At 37.5% G+C, this 23755-nt stretch overlaps 1 protein-coding gene across 1 annotated transcript; it reads right to left on the reverse strand.

The window, feature by feature from the left end:
- Window positions 1-18: 18 nt before the first annotated feature.
- Window positions 19-22927, reverse strand: LOC141363559 (protein GPR108-like). Its single transcript, XM_073866419.1, has 18 exons — window positions 22683-22927; window positions 20073-20177; window positions 19938-19988; window positions 19056-19141; window positions 13618-13693; window positions 12146-12433; window positions 11945-12001; window positions 11200-11301; window positions 10993-11126; window positions 10824-10899; window positions 4580-4653; window positions 4376-4493; window positions 4161-4291; window positions 4038-4081; window positions 3888-3937; window positions 3383-3466; window positions 3124-3242; window positions 19-1224 (listed from the first exon to the last, which is right to left on the reverse strand). The coding sequence occupies exons 1-18, from the start codon at window positions 22764-22766 to the stop codon at window positions 1164-1166; spliced, it is 1740 nt and encodes a 579-aa protein (XP_073722520.1). The 5' UTR covers window positions 22767-22927; the 3' UTR covers window positions 19-1163.
- Between the last annotated feature and the right edge of the window lie 828 nt (window positions 22928-23755).

Genomic DNA, 23755 nt, shown 5'->3' on the forward strand with positions numbered 1-23755 from the left:
CACAAAAAAGATACTCTCTATATTTTACGTTATGTTTATTTAAACCTTACAAGTTGAATCAGTTAGTACGGCGAACCAAACCAAATCAAGCAGGATTGAGTTTATCTGACAGAAAAACAAAAGCCCTGATACAGAAAATAACAACTACAAACTTGAGTACCGTTAAGTTCACATGTTTGCATGTCTAAACACAATGAATACAGTGAGCGAGACAAATCTACAACGCTAAACTGAACAAAGTTTGGCGCGCTTTTCGGTAGATTTGAACAGAACCCGATCGTTCGCTCGAGGCATAGACACAGTATAACAGTGGTTTATCCTTAATTTATGACAGTATACTTATAATTACCGAATTAAAATACAAGGAAAACCAACAAAACACATGAAGCCAATGTTACAAAGTAAAATAAAGCACCCCCAAAAAAGGCAAAATACAGCAGAAAAGCATAAGTTTGGAGCATGACTTTTGAAGTATACTACGTGTCAGGAGCTTTCAACTTCGTTTATGACTGTATATAAATGTCAACTGATCACACGTGAAAAATTGACATTGTCCAGCAAAACAACTTAAATATAGCCCCATTTGTGTGAGGCAGAACATTCACATCTACACCACGAGACGTGCCCTGTACAAATTTAATTTGTTTAAGCTAGCTTCTTGGTAGCTATCGAAAAGGTTGTCTTCAGATATCTTTGACATCAATCATAAAATTAACAGAAAAGCTGTGAAATACAAACAAACATAGCAACTTTCATCACCAGCCAGGGTAGCTTCAGTAAGTTAAATAATAATTATAATAAAGATAAAAGGAATCAAATCCACATCCAGTAAAATGATTGTAAATCTTTGGAATGAAGGAAAAAAATGAATGAATGAACAAACACATTAATGGATTGAGCAGAGTCTTTATCATTACTGTAAACCAAAGCAAGAGATTTTATCTGTGGCGCTAGTGTCCAAGTCGGCCCGTTTCCTTGCTCTTAACAAACAAGGAAATCCAGCAGAATTAAGCCTGTGGCGCTTCATGTTCTTTTCCATTCCATCTTTTCACACTTGCATAGTGATGCTGTGGTTTCCGTGGTAACAACACCAGGGTAGTCTTTAAGTTCAAGTTCTGCCCTCGTCAATATGTTCCTCACAATGGTTCCTCTCTCTGTCTGTCTTAGCCGTTAGACGTCTTCTTTACCCTGTGGATACCCTCTAATGCTCCCGACTCTGTTATACTGCGTACAAAGAGAAAAAAATTAAAGAGTAAGGCAATTACAAGCTGCATTGCTAGTAAATGTATAACTTGCCCAATCGAAACTAAATGCAGTCCTGTCTCTATTTTCTAAGCACGCCTTGTTTTATTTACTGTTTGTTACTAGATTACCAATATCACTGTCATTCGCTCAAACAACAATTTGCATTTGTTTGTTTTACTTTTTTGAAAATTTTAAAAAGATTGTTGTGGCAAAAAGTCTTAGCTTGAATCTTCATAAGAAAAAATACTCAGGAGACAAAGATTCCAGGTGCCAAACAAAAATTACTTTATTTGCTCGAGCCAACAAAGTGAGACAATCAATACCCCTCAAAGAGGTGCTCAAAGATCATCTGCCCTCCCAACATCTGACTCCATTTTTATACAGTAAGATCAAACACTTCTTATCTGAGATGACGTATATTCTTCTCATTGGTCTCGGTCTGCCACAATTAATTTTATATGTTTGATGCTTCAGAAGTGCAGCTGCATCCTGCCCAGGGCTTTGAACCGGTTCAAGGAACGAAAACGAAAACCGGAAACGAACGAAATTTTAACAGGAACAAAAACGAAAACAAAATCAATTGTAATTGTTCTGAACAGAAACGTTTATTTAAAATTACCATTAACCGGTTAATAACGTTATTTTATCGTTTTCTTTAATATTGTACTTTATCGGTGACCAATCATGAATTGAACAGTACAACATGTGACTTTGATGCATCAAGCGTGAGTGTGAGTGACTTTGACACATAGCGTGAGTGAAATGCCCGCGCCGCAGTCATCGAGTCTCCGGCCCGATAGCATTTGTCTTAAACCACAAAGCTACCCATCAAATGTTCAGAGGTATGTTTAAGTTAAAACTTGCTTGGAAATATGAAGATGCAAACTGTAACTCAAAAAAGCCAGGGGACTTATACCACTGTCATTTACTTTTTAGATGGGTCGCCACCAAGAAATTCCTTTTCGTTATTATTTTTCTTACGACAAGCTGTCTTAACAAGTCTGTCTGCAATATTAAAGGATGTGGGGGAGAAGTACAGTAGCCAGGATTCACTGAAGTAACTTACAGAGGCACATTTAACGTAAACATCCAGCAGAGTATGCTGCGGTTTCAACCAGTAAAAGACCGGCATAAAACGGGTCGTTTTTTTCGGCTGTTTATACTTAAAATTATTGCAGGTATTTCTTTTGTGGTTTTAACAATTAATGAAATGTTGAAGTTTAGTTATATCATGTGTTATGTTATTATTTTTGTGTGAAAATTAGTCTGTATGCATGCATTTGTTAAAGTATAGCCTGAATTAAAATAACGTTATTAACCGGTATTTTTTCTAAGTAAACCGTTTTCGGAACGTAAATGTTCAATGAGGAACGCAAAAACGGAAACGTTAAAATATCGATTCTGCTCGGAGTGAAACGATTGCTAATTTTTTTCGTTTTTAAGCCCTGATCCTGCCTCATATCTAAAATAATATATTCTGCTTATTGGTTTTCATGGCCTTGGCCTAGCTTGCACAGATACCTTATTGTTAATGTAGCGAAGTACAGCTGGACGAATTCTCTAATCTAAAATGACGTCTGCTTGTTTATCAGTTGTTTCGACCTTGCTTCTCAAGATAATCGTGGCGAGAACAATCGGGGTATAGTCGCAGGATCGCACCTGGACTCTTTTAATTAGGAAACGAAAGTTAACTGAGAAAACGAAAGTTTAACTGGGTGTCTTATAGCCTTGTGTAGAAACAACAGGCCTTAGGCCTAATATAATATTAATACAGCATATGATCAGTAATTTACCCAACAAAAACTACTATAAGATTCGCTTCACGTTTGGATGGAAACCCAACTACAGTGTGAGAAAGAGAGAAAGAGAGAGACGTACACTTTATCCATCTTCTGGTCCTCCTCATCCTGGGGCTGTAGATATGGGTTATTTGATGCCGGACGAAATTTAAACCCGGTCAGAACGAAGAAGATCAAAGTGGAAACCTCCACTAAAAACTGCAAACACAAAGAGGGGAGGGAAAGACAAAGATGTATGTCACAAAAATGAGCGACAAAAGTGATTCTGAGTGATTAGAGTTCTTTTTCATTTTTATCTATAGTAATATTTGTAACAACAGATGATGGACTGTAATGACCTCTTGAGACCACTGCCAGTCGAACCGCACATTGACCTTCAGCAGGATAGCAATGATCCATGTAAAGTAGATGTAACACACAATCTGAGCAAAGAATGGGCAGATGTTAATATTCATTTATCATTTTACATATACTATATCAACAACAGCAACAACTTAAGAAGAAAGGGTCAAAAATGGAATCCATGAAAAAACTATGTGAATGTAAAAATTTAATTCAGATTTATACTCCTGTGGAGGACCTATGCCGTAGGGTGTGTGTAGCTTTGCATAGCTTGATGCGCACCTATCCAAAAATGTAAACAACGCATTAATTCTGTGCATCAATGTCCTGTGATTGGTCTGCTAGAACCCCTCCCTCAGGTAAAAAAAAATTGGGTCGTGTGACTGCACGTTGACGCGACCACGATGCAGAAGTTTAAATGAAAACTGACACCTAGCCTATGGTGTAAAGGGTTTGGCGTAGGTCCTACGCAAATATATTAATCAACTTTTATTGTCTCACCATGACGTAATAATGTCTAAAGAGCTTTAACTTCTCCAGGTTCATTGCAGCTGTAAGAAAAAAGAAAAAGATTCGCCTGTTAGGGATAAACATACAGTACATATTTACACAAACACACATTCACACCATGCATTATAAAAAAAAACACACCTTTTCCATCTGTTTTAGCGGCCTCTTGCAGATGCCGTATAGACCTGTTAAACACAGAATCACTTAAAAAAACGTGATAACTATTATTAACATTTACCAAACACTCAAACCACAAACACGCACCAGACGACCGGAAATAGAACGGCTCCACAGCAGATGAGATCCACCAGAAAGAGTATCTCTCTCCAGAGGGCGTATTCACTGGCTCCTTCTTCAGTTTCTTCAATGATTATAAAGGCAACATTAGCCAAAACCTGTAACATCACCCAAACCACCAATCAGTCACCGCTATCACATCGTGAGATCATCATGAACGACGTTCAAACACGCATACGCACCTGCAGAGGAATGACGATCATGAAGATTTTCTTCTCTTTGTCTGAAAGGATGTATTTAACAAATGCAAAACCTGTGCAAATATGAGCCAGCGTGATAAAGAGAAGAGCCCCCTTTAACCTAAAGACAAAGACAGAAAACAGCAATGTTTAACATTTAGAAATCTCTAACCACTGAAACTGAAGTGAAACTAGTTAGATACACACAGGTGGGTGATGTAGTACATGACGGCCCAGCCTTCAAGAGGAAAACCCACAGAGTTGATGAAGTGATAGTTTATCTGAGAGAAATGAAGACAAAAATAAAAACAAATGCATAAGGACACAAGCTTTAAAAGTTGTGAGTTGTGTTGCTGTCTGTGGGGGCAAAAAAAATATCTTAATTTATGTTCTATAGATGAACAAAGGTCTTGGGTGTGGATTGTGAAACGACATGAGGGGGAGGAATTTATGATAACAATTTTTACTAAAGCTTTAGGGTGCCAGTCAGTTCCAGTATCGAAAAATGAACTTTATTGCAGCGTGTCACGTAGCTGTCCATCAACGTAAACGGTGTGCAAAGTTACGAACCCAAAAAGTGCACAATAAATCAAGTTATTGGCTTCTAAAGCAGGGAGTCAACTCTGAACCACATTAATGTGTCAAATTATTTTCAAAGACGGCCTGTTGTCTGTCTACATATTAAGGCAAAACCCTAACCGCCTACGAGAAACGAAAACTCTGACCTGCCCACAGACACTTCTGCTAGGTGGTGTGTTAATATCATGTCGAGAGGACGCTGTGTTTTCGCTGTGTTTGTGTTGTTTTCACTACCAAAGGATGAAATATGAAGAATCAGTGGTTAAAATAACTCACTGCACACCCCTGTTTAAATTCCAGGTTTTTGTGATTTAAAAAATGAAGACAAAATGAATCATTTTGGAACCTGTTCCAACTTAATTCCCTACTTTCAACCTATATATTAAAGTGAATAACAATAAGAATAATTTTATGGTGAAAAAAGGGCAAGTAAAGTTGTACAATAACCAGGTTGCATAAGTGTGCACACCCTTAAACTAAAACTTAGTTTAAGCAACTTTAGATTTTATCACAGCATTCAATCTTAATGGGTACGTGTCAATCAATTTCACACTTTTTGAATTTTTACAGAATAAAAAAAATTGATTTTGGATGGGATTTAGATCCGGACTCTGGCTTGGCCATTCCAAAGCCTTGATCTTGTTTTGGTGAAGTAATTCATTTGTTGATTAGATGTGTGCTTTGTGTCATTGTCATGCTGTAAGGTGTAATTTCTCTTCATCTTAAGTGTTTTGGCAGAAGCCTTTAGGTTTTGGGCCAAAATTGACGGGTATTTGGAGCTATTTATTATTCCATCCACCCTGATTAAAGCCCCAGTTCCAGCTGAAGAAAAGCAGCCAGAAAGTATGATGCTGTCACGTTCATGCTTTACAGTGGGCATGGTGTTCATTTGGTGATGTTTTATTGCACCAAATATATATTTTGGTATAACGGCCCAAGTTCAACTTTGGTCTTAATGGACTATAATACATTATTCCACATGGATTTGGGATATAGAAATATTTGTTTTTACAAACTTTAGATGGACTTGATGATATTTTTGGTTAAAAATGCTAATAGTTCAAACATGAAGAATTCAGGAGATTTTTGTCACATGAAGGGGGCAACCAGTACTTGCCAGATATCGTTAAATTCTTTTAATGTTGCTGTAGACAGCTTGGCAGTCTTCCTTACCATTTTTTCCCTGGTTGTCTCATCAATTTTAGGTGGACGCCCTGGTCTTAGTAATGTCAATGTTGTGCCATATTTTCTCCACTTGTTGATTATTGTTTTTACAGTACTCAATGGTTTATTCAGTGTCTTGGAAATGTTTTTAACCCTCTCTTGATTGATATTTTTCAACAATGGGATCATGTACCTGCTGAGTAAGCTCTCCACAGAAAATGTCTTTTTCAGTGGGATGATACTCAGAAAAAATCCTTTAGGACCAGGCACACTTCATTAATAGTTAAAAAGATATTTTAATTGATGACAGGTATGTACTACTTCATATTTAACTTAAGTCTAAATGTGATTGTGGCAGTGTTCAGAAGCAACCAATCACTATTGTTAAAGAGTGTGCACACTTAAGCAACCTGGTTATTGTACAACTTTATGTGCCCTTTTTTTTACCACAAAATTATTCTTAATGTTATTCACTTTAATATATAGGTTTGAAGTAGGGAATTAAGTTGGAACAGGTTCCAAAATGGTTCATCTTGGTTTCATTTTATAAATCACAAAAACCTGCAATTTAAACAGCGGTGTGCAGACTTTTATATCCACTGTACATGATAAAACGAAACTTCCTGTCAGATGAACATTCCTGTTAGTACTTTACACACTGTCATTTAAACGTGAGAGTTTATATGGACGCAAACTAATATTTTGTCAGCTGCTTGTGTTGTAAGTAAACATGCTGCACAGTGTTTTGTACATGTATATGTAAGAGCTTTAAAATAACTGATGAAATAAGATTGCGCAACTTTCACACGCTTGCAAAATGAAACTGCGGAGACCAGTTTTATCAATGAAAGGCTAAAAATAGCGCTGTACACCGTGTGTTTGCGCAAGAAGTCAGAAAAGACGTAACACATTGTGTTCAGTACCTCAGATTAGATAAATGGGCGGAGATGCGGTCTCCTGTGGCTGTTCGAACCACTGATCTATATAAATGACTGGATTGCTCATGACGTCATAGAACTGAAGCCACCACGCCGCCATCTTGGTATACCCAACATTCTTCTCGTCCCTATTAGTTTAATGCAAAATCATGTAACTTCGGTAAGTTTATTTTATCCGCCCAGTTAACGATTTATATCGTTACTCAAAATTTATTTTAGAGTAATCGGTAATTTAATTAAAACACGTTTCCGCTTGTTGTTAAAGAGTGATTAAGTTATATTATAACTTTATTTATTGTCTGAATGATTCATTTGTTTCCTGCCGACAACGCATGCGCAGGCACCTTAGAATAGCTGGGTGTTTTTTTATTTATTTATTTTAGTATGGTACAGCATATGTACAGAGTTTGTATAACCTAATACAGCTCATAACAATTAAAACAAATATTATAAAATAAATATTAGTAAAAAACAACTTGGGTGTACAGAAGCGAGAGGGGGAACAGACATTCCGCCTTGAAATTTCCGAGGGGAACAGGATCGGCTGCAACACCGGAAGACGGCAGATGTTTGACACACGAGGTAAGAGACAAAGATATTATAAAACTATGTATTGCAAAGGTCAAGGTGTTTGTTCTAAGTACAAATTTATGTTTGTAAAACAAAACACATTCGTGCATAAAAGATTCGTAGGCAAAATGCTTACTGTAAGGTTAACTTGTTAGTTTTTTCCATGAAGTAAAATGTATACGTTACTGTTACAACCTAGCCTGATGGTGAATTCATTAAATATAAGTAGAATTTGGCATGTAGTTAGACATGTCTATAACATGTAACATACGTTTTTAAAGTTTATTTTCTCGATTGCTATCGGTTAGATGATCAAACTGTATATTACTAGTTCGGACATTCGTATTTCTTGCGTGTCTTACAGAGTTAATGCCATTTAAGGGCAAAGTTACAAAAAGTTACTTGGTACTTTTTGTCAATGATACCAAGTAGTATGCTATTCCATACATAACTTTACGTGGCACATAACGTTACTGTAGTTAGTTGACTATTAAAAACTTTAGCAAGTTTAGCTCAGTTCAGTTAATATAACTAAAGTTACCTATCTTTAACATTCCCTTGTATATTATTTACAACCAGTTATGCATATAATGTTTTTCTTACAGTCTCACTTACAATTAGTCTGTCTACCCTGGTTTTGCTGGCTTCAGTGTAAGATTAAGAAAATTGCTACGACATGGAGGTAACAAAAGGTTAGCTAAGGTAAGTTTGCATTTTTTGTTGTATAGTCATTGCACCCATTGTTTGCTAAAATACTTCTTGTTTGCCTTAGCAGAAAGGTCATGTATAGGGATACATTGGCTAGTCTGTCTTCACTGAAGAGGTGTCCTTAAAGGTAAAGAAAAAGGACGACATCAATTGTAGAGTAACTTTTATAAAATTTTCTGTATACTGTAAAATTGTAAAGCAATGGGATTGCTCCTGACAACAAAGCCCGCTATGTACCCCACCACAGCCTCTTTAAAAATGGACAGGCTGGGAAGGCCTGTAGGGATGCTTGTTTCTGCGCTCTCCTCTATTTCAGGACTCATTTCACTTCGGCGAAATGTCAGGGCATCAGAAGGTGTTGCCTCCAGTACCACTGTGCTATCCAGTGGGGAGCAGTTGCCACTAGCTCTGATGGCATGTCTTGTTACCATTCTTTTGAAAGCAGACTTGAACTGCCTTGCTGTGGGATTATTGTTGAACCCATTAGCTGATCGAATGGCAGCAAAAAACAGCTCAAGGTGATCCTGGCTAAATTTGTAAGTAAGCAGATAATGTAGCTGGGAAGTCGGTGGTCTTACATACTCATCATATAATTGTTGGAAACTTTTTATTCCAACCATAAAGCCAAGGAAGGCAGTTTCCTTCCCGGTTTCAACAAGTCGTCGTCCATTGATGCCTGGCTCTCTCAGTGCACTGATGTATTTATATGCTTCCCTAAGGAACGCCATGTTGGTGGTCTCATTGTTTTGCTTCAGAGGACTTTTAAATCCCCTGGCCATAGGGTTCCTAGAATTCATCAGGTCAAAAAGCCGGTCAAACATCTCAATAAAATGACAAGTGGGCTCACAACCAGCGAACTGGGGGAGTTTCAAGTGTTGCTCGCAGAACCGGAGGGCATCTGCCACACTGGCACTGAGGGTCTGGGCAGCAAGGTTCACTTTCATTTTTTGACTTTGCCAATCCATATGAGCCAATCTTATTTTGTTGCCAAGATGTAGCCCTTCATCTTTTTGTAGTGTGTGTAAAGATTTAATGTATTCCCATGTTATGCTCTTTCCACAGGGATCTACAATGATGCCACAGGACCCCAAGGTGTTGCGTACCAGCTTTAGCATATGGCAGATATCCAAGATGACATGGACCTTTTGTTGCTTGTTGGATGGATCGGGAAAACTAGGGTTCAGGTTTGTTGGTTGCAGGTCTGCCCCAAGGTCCCTAAGCATGGAAAAGTGTGATGATGGGCCATCACATGTTAGGGACACCACCCTTACTCCTACATCAGCAAGTTTTAGGATGCATTGACGCACAAGAGTAGCCCTTTCTGATCCAGTCATTCCATGTGTTAAGAAATATGCAACTGGAGCTTTCCAGTGTTCATGTATGCAGACCACCATCAGTACCAGTACCTCTGTTGCCATAGGAATGTCTTCGTTTGTTATGTTTGTCCCAATGTCAACAAATCCAGTCATTTTTTTGCCATCCCACTCTATGTGCTTCATAATAGACATTTCATCTAACATTAGTGCACAGAGTGTCTCATGACCCTTAGCCTTTGCAGCGGATGCTTTGGCCTGGAGGGAAAGTAATACTTCATTACTAAACCCAGGATCTCCTCCAGTGCTGCTGTACCACTTTCGTATTGTGGATGGGTGAGGCAACCCCAAGTTAAATGTCTCTCTGACATACTTGTACGCCTAAGCAGAGTAGAACTGCAATGTGAGTGCAAATGACTTCAGGGCTGGATGGTATTTTGTGTGACTGCACTGATCTCTTTTCAGAATTTGTAGTGGCACATCAGAGCAGTTATCAAGCATAATTGATCCATTCTCTGATGATAAATTAGACTGTTTGAGAGACTGGATGATATCCTGAAGATTTTTCTTCTTATTTCTCCTGTTTTTTTGATTCATACTTCTGATTTTCTTTTTATTTTTGTGAATTTGTTTGAATGCCTTAAACAGCCTATCTGTGAGGGTCTTTGGACTGGCAAAGCAATAGACCTTTCTCACAGTAACCGGAAATACGTAACCGTCGTGAAAGCGGAGTTCCTGTCAAGCGTCAACACATTAGAAAAACACAAACCCGGGCAAGTTTAAAATGGATCAAAGAGTCTACACAACTTCGTTAACGGATTTGCCAAATATTACATTTGCTGATGTGACACGACTAATAGAGGAAAACTTTTTCCATGAAGAATTTGTCTATAAATATCAAGGTAAGTAGAGAGCGAGTCTAACTGTTACTGAACTGTTAACTAAAACGACACATTAATGTTAGAGTGTCCACTTACACATAATGTATGTATAGTAGATGATATAGACTACCTTACTAAAACATTATAGTCTGCTTTGAATGAAGCATTATGGTACCAATTACCTTCAATTACTGCCTATGGTTGTCCAAGTGAACGTCTTGTGTGTAGCAACAATAACAGTGAGCAGAAAATATACAGTATATTACATTAGACAGATAAATGTGTTTGTAGTACTTACACTGTGAAACAACAGAGACACGGCTTTAGTGTACGCCAGCGCTGCCATCAGCCAGTGGATCTTAAACACACTGTACCTGTACCAACACACAACCATAACACCTGTATTAGTGAAAGATCAAGTGTGTGCGTGTACCAACAAACACAGATTGTATGTATGTGATGTGTACCTGTATTTGAGCAGCGTGTATGTCCAGATAATGGCAGCAATGAAGAAGATGGCTGCCATTGAGATGTAGAGGCGAGGCAGAGGAATCTCAGATGCTGAGAGATAACCGTTTGGATTCTTCTCTATGATTTTCACCTAACACACAAACACACACAGTCATCGTGTGGACACTGTGTTTAGAGAGTCTGATGTGGACCGATGTACTCACATTGAGAGAATAAGGACTCTGCGCTCTCTCTTTTAGATTGTGACAGTTGTGGAACTCCAGATTGTACAAGCCTTGAGACTGTTCACCCATAGTGAGAAGAAACTGAGACAGAGAGATCAAACAAGTTCATATGGGCTTTCACTGGCCACATATACATCATAATCTCTGTTTGATTACGTGTAATATTAAGGTTTTTACTCTTGTGTAATGACTACTCAATGCGTTGGTATGTAATGGATCTGCTTTTTAAAGGTCACATTCTTCCTGATACCATTTTTTAAACACTAGTTAGTGTGTAATGTTGCTGTTAGATCATAAATAATACAGGCATGCGATATATTTTCTTTAATAGAATTCCTCTTAAAGCCTACAGCGAACGGCCGGTTTGGACTACAGCTCTCTACTTCCTGCTTTAATGACGTCACTAGAACAGTTTTTTGATTTAACTCCGCCCACAGGAATACGTCAGTCGCCAGCTAAACTAATGGCAAGCTAAGCTGCTATTGAATCAACACACTAAACAAACTACACAATCAGAACTTGTTACGTATTTCTGAAGGAGGGACTTCATAGGATAAAGACGACATCAGCCCGTTTTGAGGACAGTGAAAACAGCACTATACAGATAAGTCAATGCGTGTGAAAAATACCACATTGTTTTACATAATCAAACTTTCAAAACAGAGGAAGAACAGGACCTTTAAACTAATGTTTTTAGTGGTGTTGTTAAAGGCCTTGTGCTCACCCTGAATTGGTAGGAATCTCCTTTTTTCTCAAGGGTCAATGTCTTCTCAATCTTCGCCTGATGAACATAAAAGAACTCCAGCTTAACAATTATTATACAACAACAGCACACTTTCTTTCTCTCTCTCTCTCTCTCTCTCTCTCTCACACACACACACACACACACACACACACACACACGCACGCACGCACACAGATGTACCTGCTGCTTTACACTAACAGCTGTCTCTTTGGCACTGGTTTTAGCTTTGTCCTGTGAAGCCAATTCTTCTGGAGTTTCTGGATGATTGCCATCTTTATCTTCTTGAGTTTCTGGTTGTTTGCCATCTTTATCTTTTGGAGTTTCTGGAGGATTGCCATCTTTATCTTTTGGAGTTTCTGGATGATTGCCATCTTTATCTTCTGGAGTTTCTGGATGATTGCCATCTTTATCTTTTGGAGTTTCTGGAGGATTGCCACCGTTTTCATCTCTTCTCTTTCTTGCTGAGGAACATTAAAAGCACCAACAACCTTTATTTTATTTTATTTAACCTTTATTTAACCAGATGATCTCATTGAGATTTAAAACCTCTTTTTTAAGAGATACCAAATTGGCAGCATAATTTCAGAACAAAGTTACACATACAAATACCAAACATACGCACACAACAAGCAACATTTGCAGAACCTTCAAACAACACTACACACAACTCAGTTACTGTAGGCCAACGGTGTCCTTTTAAGGCTGAAGTACAGTACATTTTTTACGTGTACGCGAGGGTCTTCATACAGTGCATGTGACATCATTTTTGTCATAAGAAAGAGTGCGTGCGTACTGTAAGAATCATTTTGACTATTTTCTGGATCACCATTGTTGAGATTTATACTTGATGTTTGTGTGTTTAAATTACACCATGGTTCATTTTTGAGTAGAAATCATTTTAAAATCTTCAGAATGACAAACTGCTATGAGAGTGCTGGATCTCATACTGTAGAATCACATCATCACTGAAAGAGAACGATACTTCTGAAGAGAAAGTAAGCATTAAATTAATAAATAAATTTTTAAGATGATGTTTGACATTATGTATCATCCATCATAATAGAATTGCAACATGGTCTCTTCTTCACCATAACAAATATGCTTTTAACACACAAAGTTATAGCAGCCAGATAAAAATGAATGAGCTAAAACTCAAGAGTCCAGCTAAACCAAACACTGATCACCATAAGGGTGCTTTTAAATAAAGGGTATCCCGTACACGGCCTGAGGAAGATCTTTTGATCGAAATGTCGCAATAAATATTTTCATCTTTTGCAAGTTAATAGTGTGCAGGATACCCTTTATTTTTAAATAAAAGAAAGTCAACATCTAAACCTAAGTTAATAAATAACTTTACAAGTAGGATGTAAGATGCAATTTTAGGTTTCAAACAGAGATGGTGATAGAGAGGATAAAGTTACAGATTTAACACTGCTTCAGTGTTTTCTTTTTAACACTCTGTAGTGTGGACTATATAAACACTGAGCACTGTTACTATAACACTGTGGATTTTATCGCAATGGGCATTCGTCAAATGTCTCTGTACATGTGCAAGTCAAAGTGTGCACGTTCGACCTTGTGCGTACATGTGTGTACATATAAAAAAACAGACTATACTCTGTATTTCAGACTTCTGATGTTTGTTTATCTTTACCTCCATCGCTCTTCTTCTCGGTTTCCAGTTCCTTGAACATGCTGTCTGAATGGTGAAACTCCGTCATGTGCACACTAAACACACAAACACAGTTTTTATCACTTCCAGACCTTTGAACCAATGTTACAAAAACTCTTTTCTTCACCACAGAAGATATTTAATACCTGTACAGATTAGTTTTTGATGGATGGATGTAGTTTTTGGAGCTTTAAAAAAGATAAATAAAGAGACGGGATATCATTTATAGTTTTTCTCAGTCACTTCTCGAGGTACATTTCTCGAATCCTCCTCGACATTTGCAAAACAGTAAGTGCATTTCTCAAAACAGCAAATACAAATAGCAAAACACCATGGATTACTTGCAGAAGCCAGCCTCTTGTTCAAAATCTTGCTCAAATGTTTGATTGCAAGAGACTGGACAAGATTCACATGTACACTTTTACTGTTTGTACTGAAATTTGTTGACAGGAAAAGACAGCACCGCATAGCACAACCAAAGAAACAAAAGTAGAAATTTGAACATAGGACAATCTCCTTAGGGAAAACTGTATAGTATATGCAGTGCTGTGGGAATTAAAGTGTATTCTTCCTACAACTCCTGACGTTCCTGTCTGTTGGGCCACAAATTTTCATCCACATCACAACGAATATCTTCTCTTGTGATGCAGTGTGGAAATAATCTTTTTGAGTGCCTTATGCAGCCCTGCAGGCATCTGCTGTCATGTCATCACACGCTGCATCCATGCCAGCCAGAAGGGTCATCTGTGTATGTGGCCGGTGATGATCATATACGTTTCATCTCCATGCTGAGAAAAAAGTCCTCAATGTGGTTAAGGAATGGAGAGTAGGGTAAGAGGAACTCCATTAGCATCCTGTTGTGGGCCGCAAACCATTGCCTGATGATGTTGGTACTATCACATACTTTAGCAGGTCATCTCCAATCTGACCCCTCTGTTGTTTAGGTATGAGATCCCTGTAGAGAGTGTCTAAAAAGTTGACAAGATGATCCGTTTTGTATGGCTCAATCATCTGAAAAAAAATTTCCTTCCATTGTCAGACTTGTTGTGCTCCCAGCCTCCGACTATATATGAAGAGTTTAGTTCCAAACGCGATAAACGCCATTAAAAAATGTAGTTACTGAAAAAATCAGTATTGTATCAGGTTAGTATTAAAAAGTCAAATCTTCAATTCAAGCAAAATTTGATATCCGCCATGTTATTCTGTCATCTTTTCTCCCTCTTTTTTCAAAATGCGACAAACACCAGTCCTCCTTCTCTGCAAAATGCAATAAATCCACTCAACCAATCACAGCGCACAATTCCACGCATTGTAAACAATAAGTTTAATACACACAGAATCCTAGTTTTCCTCATCTATTTTGTACTTCGTAATCAACAAACAAACAAAAACAAAATAATACTTTGATGGCATTGATAAACCTGTGGTGGTTTTCTGTGGCGGGGAAGAAACGTTAGCCATCAAATTTGGATAATTTACGCGAGAAGCACTCGGGTGACGGAAAAATGCCGCCTGTTGCTTGTTTTGACATGAAAGCATTAAGCTTCTGTCATCCTAACACATTGACCCCAGGGGATCTTATGAAAAAGTTTATTTTACTCAAAGTCAACGAAAATCGAGCAGGACCAAATGTTTTTAAAACTGATCGCTGTCAAAAAAGTTCAGTAACGACATTCCAATGATGTCAGCGGCAATGACAGTGTTCTTAATATGATAAAGTAAGTGTTTGATTAATGCCATTAATGTTTAAAGGGACCATTTAAAATGTCCGCCAAAAAAAAATCAATTCATACTCCACACTCCAAACAGATGGGGGCAGTATACCTCCAGAAAGTGAGTTGGTTTATTTTAATTTAGCAGCATATATCAAGTTTGATTTACATAAGCAACTAAGTAAGTTATCATTAGTCACAAAAAACCATTCGGTCTCATTAAAATTGCAATGTTTTCCGCTACGTTTCGTGCATCCATTTGGTGTTCATTATCATCTAAGACATTTCAAGCTTCTTAACTAATGTTACATTTTAGCATCAGCTTGGTAGATAACGAGTGAAAACCGGATCGGATCCGTGGGTAGAGCTAACTATTAAACGCTAACAGCTAAGGATGCGTGATAATTTGCATGCGATAGTCATTGCGCTTCTCGTCAGTGAAGCCGGTTTCTTAATTAAAAGTGAATCGCCATCAGCTGCTTTCAGATGGAGCCACATTTACTGCACAAAGCCGTAGTTCATGTACAAGCTGAGTATAGGTTATCCCAATGCCTATTATAAGTGCCTATTATAAGTGAACTTCTAGCGAAATACTAACAGCATCTTACTTACCATTCGAAAAGAAATGTTGTCATTTTGGAGTCGAACCTCATTTCTTTCATGTCCATTAGTTGTCTCCAGCGATGAAAAGCAGTGCCAGTATTTACTCTGGTTCGGTTCCGTTATTTATCAGATTTTATTTGTGATCCCAAGCGCGTTGTTCCCTGCAGCAAATGGTTGTGGTAGTGGTAAATGTCTCTTGCTTCAGCCATTCTTCCGCTCTCTTCCCTGAACTGAAATACGTCCGAAAACCCTATTGCAAGGCAGGAAGGCATCAAGGCATGTCCGAATCCATGGCTGTCCGAATTGCATTTCTCTGAGCTGCCTTCATGCCTCTTAAGTCAACAAGTCAGCTGCCTTAGTTTTCGGACGCAGCTGTAGTAGCGGGCTGTACTCCCACACATGCGACTTATTCGTGTATTGCAGTTTGGCTGGCCGTTATGTACGTGGCCCGCATACCGCCTCCCATGGTCGAAACTGGTATTACGACACCTGTCGGGCTGTAGCTAGTAATTTAGCATGCTAATTCAGATTGATATCTCTGCTGCACTATACCTTGTCATTTTTTTAATGACATCTTTGCCCTTATTCCTTCTCATTCTTTTGATGCGCGTAGCTCATTTTTAAAAATCTTTTACCTCAATTATTACAAATGGCACCTTTAATCAGTGTATACCACTAGTCAAATAAATGAATATAACATGACAAAGATTAATGCACATTTATATATTGATTCAATAGATTTATAGCAATAAATACATTTTTATAATAAATCTTTGAAAAAAAGCTATTTATGGATTTTAATATTTAATGTTATTATAATCTAAAGATGCTATGTGAACGTTTGTAACAGAAAATAGTGGTTTTCATCTAGAGATTTTTAACGAAATTAGTCTGAATGGATTAAAAAATGAAATCAAACTCATATATACTTGCCAGTTGATGGTTCATGGGATGCACATTTATTACAGAAAGTCAAGATTTACATGGGAGAAATTTACCAATTCAGGATAGATTTAGAAAAGTCTAATAGATATGTATAGAAATATGCTTGACATATTAAGACAACACTCCATTTTGCAAGACTCATACTATGAACTAATGTCTAAATGTTATGGGGGTTAAGACATCAGAGAATTGAACATAATCATTTGCATGGATGTACCAAAGCATTTGCAACTTCTTCAAAGAAATGAGAAACTGCTTTTTTTGTTGTGCACAAGTGACACAATGATGTGAAAATTGAACAGGTAGTTTTGAAATTTCAATTCTGATCGGAGAAATGTACCAAAGCGACTGAGAAAAACTGTAATATAACTCTGACTGTGCTTGGCTGAAAGATGACCTAGGTGTATATGACTAGTCATATACATGACGGTGATTAAAAAATAGGCAAACTTTCACTAATCCTTGAAATTCTGGGCCTGTATGTATAAAACTTTTCAGAAATGCTCTTAAGAATAGTCTTAAGCTATGAGAAGTTTGAGAATAGGAGACATTTATAAAGAAGCTGAAAGCAACTTTCAGTAAAGTGTAAGACTCATTCTTAAAGGCGGAGTCCACGATGTTTGAAAGCCAATGTTGATATTTGAAATCACCTAAACAAACACAATAGAATCTGGACCTTCTGTTGATAGACCCGCCCCACACATATGCAACCCGGCAAGGATGTCGGTTAGTAGACACGCTCCTTACTGCTGATTGGCTATAAGGGTGTTTTGGTAGTCGGCCCGTCTCCTTTTCCAAAGCGTTTTTCAAACATTGTGGACTCCACCTTTAAGTGCTGTCTTAAGTGCCGCATACTGAGGACTACAATGATTTCAACCTAAAATGGCCGCCCTTAACCTGAATCAGCCAATAGAAAGCCAGTAATGTTATACAGTCACTGCAGCATGCGGCACCATACATTCATGAATCATGAAAACATTACAATTATATTAGTATTTAAATATTTTAAATTACATTTGCTTCACGAAATGTTTAACAATTTTACAAATAAGTACATGCATTTATTTTACACGATTTTAGACCATTTTGATTAAGTTTCAATATGTTGATGAAATAAAAAAACAAACAAACAAACAAACAAACAAACAAACAAACAAACGTAATGCTATTTAAAAAATGATGATGAATCACATCATTTTGATTTCACTCACAAGCTGTTTATAAAGAAAAGACTAAAGTTTGCAATCACTTAGATAAAAAAAATACTTTGATGATCAAGCCTGAACAAGATGATCAAGTTAAGTTGGATTTCTCCACTTAAACACAATTGTAATCTTTGTCACTTTCCCCTTTGGCTTGCTGTGCTAACATTGCTAACATTATGTTTTGGGTCAGGTTTGTATACTCTAATATCACTTTAGGGTGTCACTGCAATCTTGTAGATACATTACATATTTATTGTAGATTTTATTTACATTTTATGGTATTTTATTTACACATCATAAACTGTAAAATGTAAATTCAGCTCTACTTTAAAACTTACTTCAATTGGTAACACCTAATATTGAAACATTTTTAACTTTAATTATTTCACTTAAACTGAGAAATTTAAGTTGAAAAAACATTTCATTTTTAGACATTATCAATCATTTGCTCCAACTTTAACTTTTTACAGTGTATATTATTCAAATTTATATACCATTTAAGTATATATATATATATATACCACTGCTGTCTTGATAATCCCATAATAATTCTTGGCACTGTGCAAGCACTTGAATAAGTTTCACTAATATACATCTTGATGATCTCCCCCTCTCTGCTGCCCTCTTGTTACTCTTAACTAGGTTAAGAGACCTCTCCAGCTTTCTTAAATAATTTAGGAGCTGAGACCTAGTCTTAACACTTAAGAGGCTTTATAAATCAAACCTATTCTTAAGTCTAGAAATAAGAGTAAAATGACGTCATTCTTAGAATTTTGACACACTTAAGACTAAAATTTTACTTTGAGCAGCTTTATACATACAGGCCCTGATCTAACTTGAGCACAATGTTGTAGGGTGAGTTATACAGTATATCTGATCACATGATGTTGCTATTGACCAATCATAATCACACTTTGAGATTAAAATAAAACAAAGCCCTAGACCGGACTCACCTGAGGCTTTCTGTGTCAATGACAAAGAGTATCAGTTCATCTTCACTGTCCAGCTTATTCAGTATGCACTCCTCTGTCTGCCCAACCTGAAAACACAACAGAAATATAAACACATGACCATGTGACAGAGAGAGAGAGAGAGAGAGAGAGAGAGAGAGAGAGAGAAAGAGAGAGAGGGTGCTTCTCAATTTGCTTCCTCGTCTCCTCGCTCCTACGACCCGGAAACTGATCGAGCTCCACCATCATGTAGGACATCTCAATTCTTTAATTGCAACGCGAGGAGCGAGGAGTTAGGAGGCTTTCTGAGGAGTCATGAGCGAGGATACACAAGTGTATCTCCTCCCCCTTTCACATCATCACGTAATTAAACACACATAAATCTTGCTATTAATCATTAAATTACTGTAAATGTAGATTCGTTTCAGACTGTATATATATATATATATATATATATATATAAACGATCGGTGGTATAGACATATATATTAATTAAACGATCGGTGGTATAGACATATATATTAATTTAACAGCACTTTTAAGAATGTCTTTTTTAATGTAGTAAGGATATGAACTATAACTCAATTATGTATTTAACTTTATTTTATGTAATATTTGGGATTTTTAATGCACTTGATAATTTGATAACAGAGAATAAACCTTATAAAGAGAGTAAGGAAAGAGTATATCATTTTACTTAATACTTCGTCTTTCCTCGGTTGCATCCTAGGAGGGTGGAGCTAAGAAGCGAGGAAAGGAAGCAAGGAAAGGAAACGAGGATGCACAAATAAGAATTGAGAAGCACCCAGAGAGAGAGAGAGAGAGAGAGAGAGAGAGAGAGAGAGAGAGAGAGAGAGAGAGAGAGAGAGAGAGACTGATACTCACTGTGGAGGACAGAACTCCATTGACTCGAGATCTTGCCAGACTTAAGCCAACCTGTTAACACACACAGACAAACATCATACACAAGCAAACAAACAAACAGATATTACAGCAGACAGATAGAGACAGAGAGCTTACAGGAGTTTTGGTGTCATGTGGAGGCTCAAGGGACAGAAAGACATTCAGAGAGCCATTGGCAAAATAACCAAATGTGTTTAAGTGCACAACCAACCGGGTCTCATTCTGTGGAGAGAGAGAGAGAGACAGAGAGAGAGAGAGAGAGAGAGAGAGAGAGAGAGAGAGAGAGAGAGATTGTTTGGGTGATTACTTTCAAACATCAAACAATTGAATCTTTGAAGAACTGGTACAAAACACTTCAGAAGTTTCAAAGTTGTAATCTGATTGGATGAATTATACAGAATCTTCTGTAGGTGTGTGTGTGTGTGTGTGTGTGTGTGTGTGTGTGTGTGTGTGTGTGTGTGTGTATCTATACGAGAAAGGGAGTGAGGGAGGAAGGGTGTGTGTGTGTGTGTGTTTAAATAAAAAACATGTATTACATTGAGTGACAGGTGTATGTATGAACAGCATTACAAGAGCAACAGACAGAAATTTGTGGCAATTCCTTAAATAAACAGGAAACAGAGAAAACATTCAGGAAATATACAGTAGGGGTTCAGATAAAAAATCGGCAGCCGGCAGCAGGAAGGGGCTGCCATTGACAGCCGGAAGGCAGTTACTGGCAGCCTGAAGGTAGGAGGGACCTGACAGTCGCTAACAGCCAATCAATATCGACCAACGTGAACTCAACCAATCACATATAACTACAACAGCAGCGATTGCGTGCTTTAGTAATGGCAGCGACTGATCGAGCACCAGTACGTTTGTAAACGGAGTAATGAATGTAAGTTTGATTTTAACTGTTATCTTAGTAAACGACAGTGTAACTTTGCCTATTTTAGTTTCAATGTTACATTTATTCTAATTCGTGTTAGAAACATAGTTTGTGTACCATGTTACATCATGTATAATTGTTGCTGACTTGCTGTATGTTAGGGGGCTAATAACGTACTTCAAATATAACGTTTACGATTAAATGTTAGCATTTGTTAATGTGTTAACAAGAGTCTATTGAATAATATAAAATGAATGTTGTTTGACTGGATTTTATAGAAGATACGAGTGCAACACTGTTCATACTTTTGTGTTTCATTTTTCAAGTGATTGTGTGATATCCATCAACTTATTAGGGTTTCGAGCACGAAGTGCTGAAAATCTATTGTATTTGTCTGTTTTATTATTATTTTTAGTTTTCCATGCAAAAACGCCTTGCCCAGCCCAAACCGTAAGTCGTAGAAACTTGCCACTTGGTCAACTGGTTGTATATTAGCAGGCTACTCAGATACAGTGAACCAGCCAAATCGGCCCATAGGTGGCGCTATAGCAATGCCCGACGCGTTGGGGCTCATAACTCCTAAACCGGACATCATACACTCAAGTGTTTGGTATCATTGTAATCCCTGGCTCCAAACTTAAAAAATGTATATCTCCGATTTCATTTCCGGTGTGCAAATTTTTTCGCTAATTTGCATAATATGCATTTCAAGCCAAAATGAACTAGTCCTAGGTTTTTCGCCCGATCGGAATCGTTACAACGCAGGAGAAATCTGTGGAGTGAGTGAGTAGGTAAATAATTATCGAACAGAATTTAAAATTCCGCTTCAGGCTCACTAGGGGGCGCCAAAACTCCATACAGGAAGTAGCCTATCGTCACTGAAATGGCTATAACTCGTGTACGGTTTGAGATATCTTAACGAGGTTCGGTACACATATGTACTAGGGATGTTAACAATTAATCGATCTTCGATTAATTGTCGATAAGAATTTACTCTATAAAACTTAACGATTGTTGAAAAACAAGATCATGCACGTGTGTGCGGCGCCTGCGCAAAACACATACAGTCGGAGAAAAATTAAGCGAGCGTGCAAAAGTTAAACATACAGTACATCTAGTGGGAAGTGCCTCATATAAATATGAATTAATTTATCTAGGTGTTTTTCTGCATCTCTTTCATTACTTTACACAAACATTGATTTAGACGCATATGCATACATAAATATTCAGCTGGAATTTAACGTTTGGCCAATTATCTTTTTCTTTGTTTAAATTCAATAAACCTTTTTAATCAGAAAATACTGACATTTATACTTATTTAAATAAGTATTAGAAATTATAATTATTTGTCCTGCTAGCGCTGACAGCCTCCTCTTTATTCCGGTTTTAGTGTTTCTGCATCTCTTTCATTACTTTACACAGACATTGATTTACACGCATATGCATTCATACATAAATATTCAGCTGCAATTTAACGTTTGGCCAAATTATCTTTTTCTTTGTTTATATTCCATAAATCTTTTTAATCAGTTAATACTGACATTTATACTTATTTAAATAAGTATTAGAAATTTTTATAATTATTTATTTGTCTTGCTGCCGCTTACAGCCTCCTCTGGTTTCCGGTTTTAGTGTCAGGTACTGTCTGCTGCCAGTGGCAGCAACTTCCTGCTGACAGCTGACGATTTTTCGCTGAACCCTCTCTCGAAATATAAGTGATTAAATGTGAAAAATAAGTCAACAGATTTCTACTAGTAAATAATAACACAAATCGGATAAATGATAAAATACGTACATAGTTAATGAAGTGACATATGTGACAGATGAAGTGATTAGAGAGAGAGAGAGTGAAAGACCTTAAGTTCGAGCTGGTGGTTCCTCGCGCTGCTCTCACACACTGTCAGTATTAAAATCACCAGAGTGACGCAGTGACGCATCATCACGTCAATCAATAAATATCTCTCGATGATCAATCTGTTTGTAAAATTAACTAAATTAACATTAACTCATCTGGTCGACAGTTTGTTTCTAAACTCTGTACAGCGACACTTTCACTTCCGGGAAGCGTGATCGCGTACACGTCATTCGCGCGGCAACGAGCGGGTTTAGCCATAGATATGTATATAAAGGCTAGATGGCTCGTCCGCGCTGCTGGCCAATTGAGTGCAACGTCCGCATTTTGGCGGCCATCTTAGGACAGGGCTCTCGCTCACTCGTAGAATTGAGTTTGAATGATGCAGGTGCTTTTGAATGACCATAACTTGCTTAATTGTTTACCGATTTTCAAACGGTTTGGTTTGTTATAAACTTCAAAGATGTACCTATGACACTGCATACCTATACTAAAAATAAAAAATAAATTCATGAAACATGTTAAAACATCCAGTATTATAGCCACGTTAATAACGTTTGTAAAAACCCAAACCGTTTGAGAATCGGTGGAAAGTTGAGCAAGTTATGGTCATTTAAAAGTACCTGCACCATTAAACTCAATGCTACGAGTGAGCGAGCGCCCTGTCGTAAGATGGCCGCCAGGTGATGCCGTTAGGGACTCCGCCTTGAGCCATCTAGCCTTTATATACATATCTATGGGTATAGCGACACCTGCTGACAGGAGGCTCCACTCACAGAGAGAGAGAGAGAGAGAGAGAGAGAGTTCTACATGAGCAGTCACACTTAAGCTGAGCTCCTGTTAAATTGAAAATTTGATGACATTTTCTTTATACATCTTTACAAATCTATGTGAAGAAAGGACAAAAATCAACTATTAACAATAGGAGGAGGATTTTTGTAAGTGTGGAGAAATTTTTCGACCATCAGTTAATTTTACTTAAGGAGAAACAGACTTCTGAGGGAGAGAGATTTCATGTCAGCAGTCAAACTCAAGCTAAGCTCCTGATAATTTGAAATTTTGGGAAATTTTCTTCCA

The sequence above is a fragment of the Misgurnus anguillicaudatus genome, chromosome 3 (assembly GCF_027580225.2).
Source record: "Misgurnus anguillicaudatus chromosome 3, ASM2758022v2, whole genome shotgun sequence".
Taxonomy (NCBI): Eukaryota; Metazoa; Chordata; class Actinopteri; order Cypriniformes; family Cobitidae; genus Misgurnus; species Misgurnus anguillicaudatus.

Bases quoted from the DNA above. Each gene is read 5' to 3' on its own strand.
- LOC141363559 (XM_073866419.1), bottom strand. From the start codon at position 22,766: ATGATGCGTCACTGCGTCACTCTGGTGATTTTAATACTGACAGTGTGT. The intron at 11,127-11,199 runs GTGAGTACATCG...TTTGTGTGTTAG, and splicing joins AGAGTCCTTATTCTCTCAAT to GTGAAAATCATAGAGAAGAA. The intron at 3,243-3,382 runs GTCATTACAGTC...TTGTGTTTGCAG, and splicing joins ACTGGCAGTGGTCTCAAGAG to TTTTTAGTGGAGGTTTCCAC.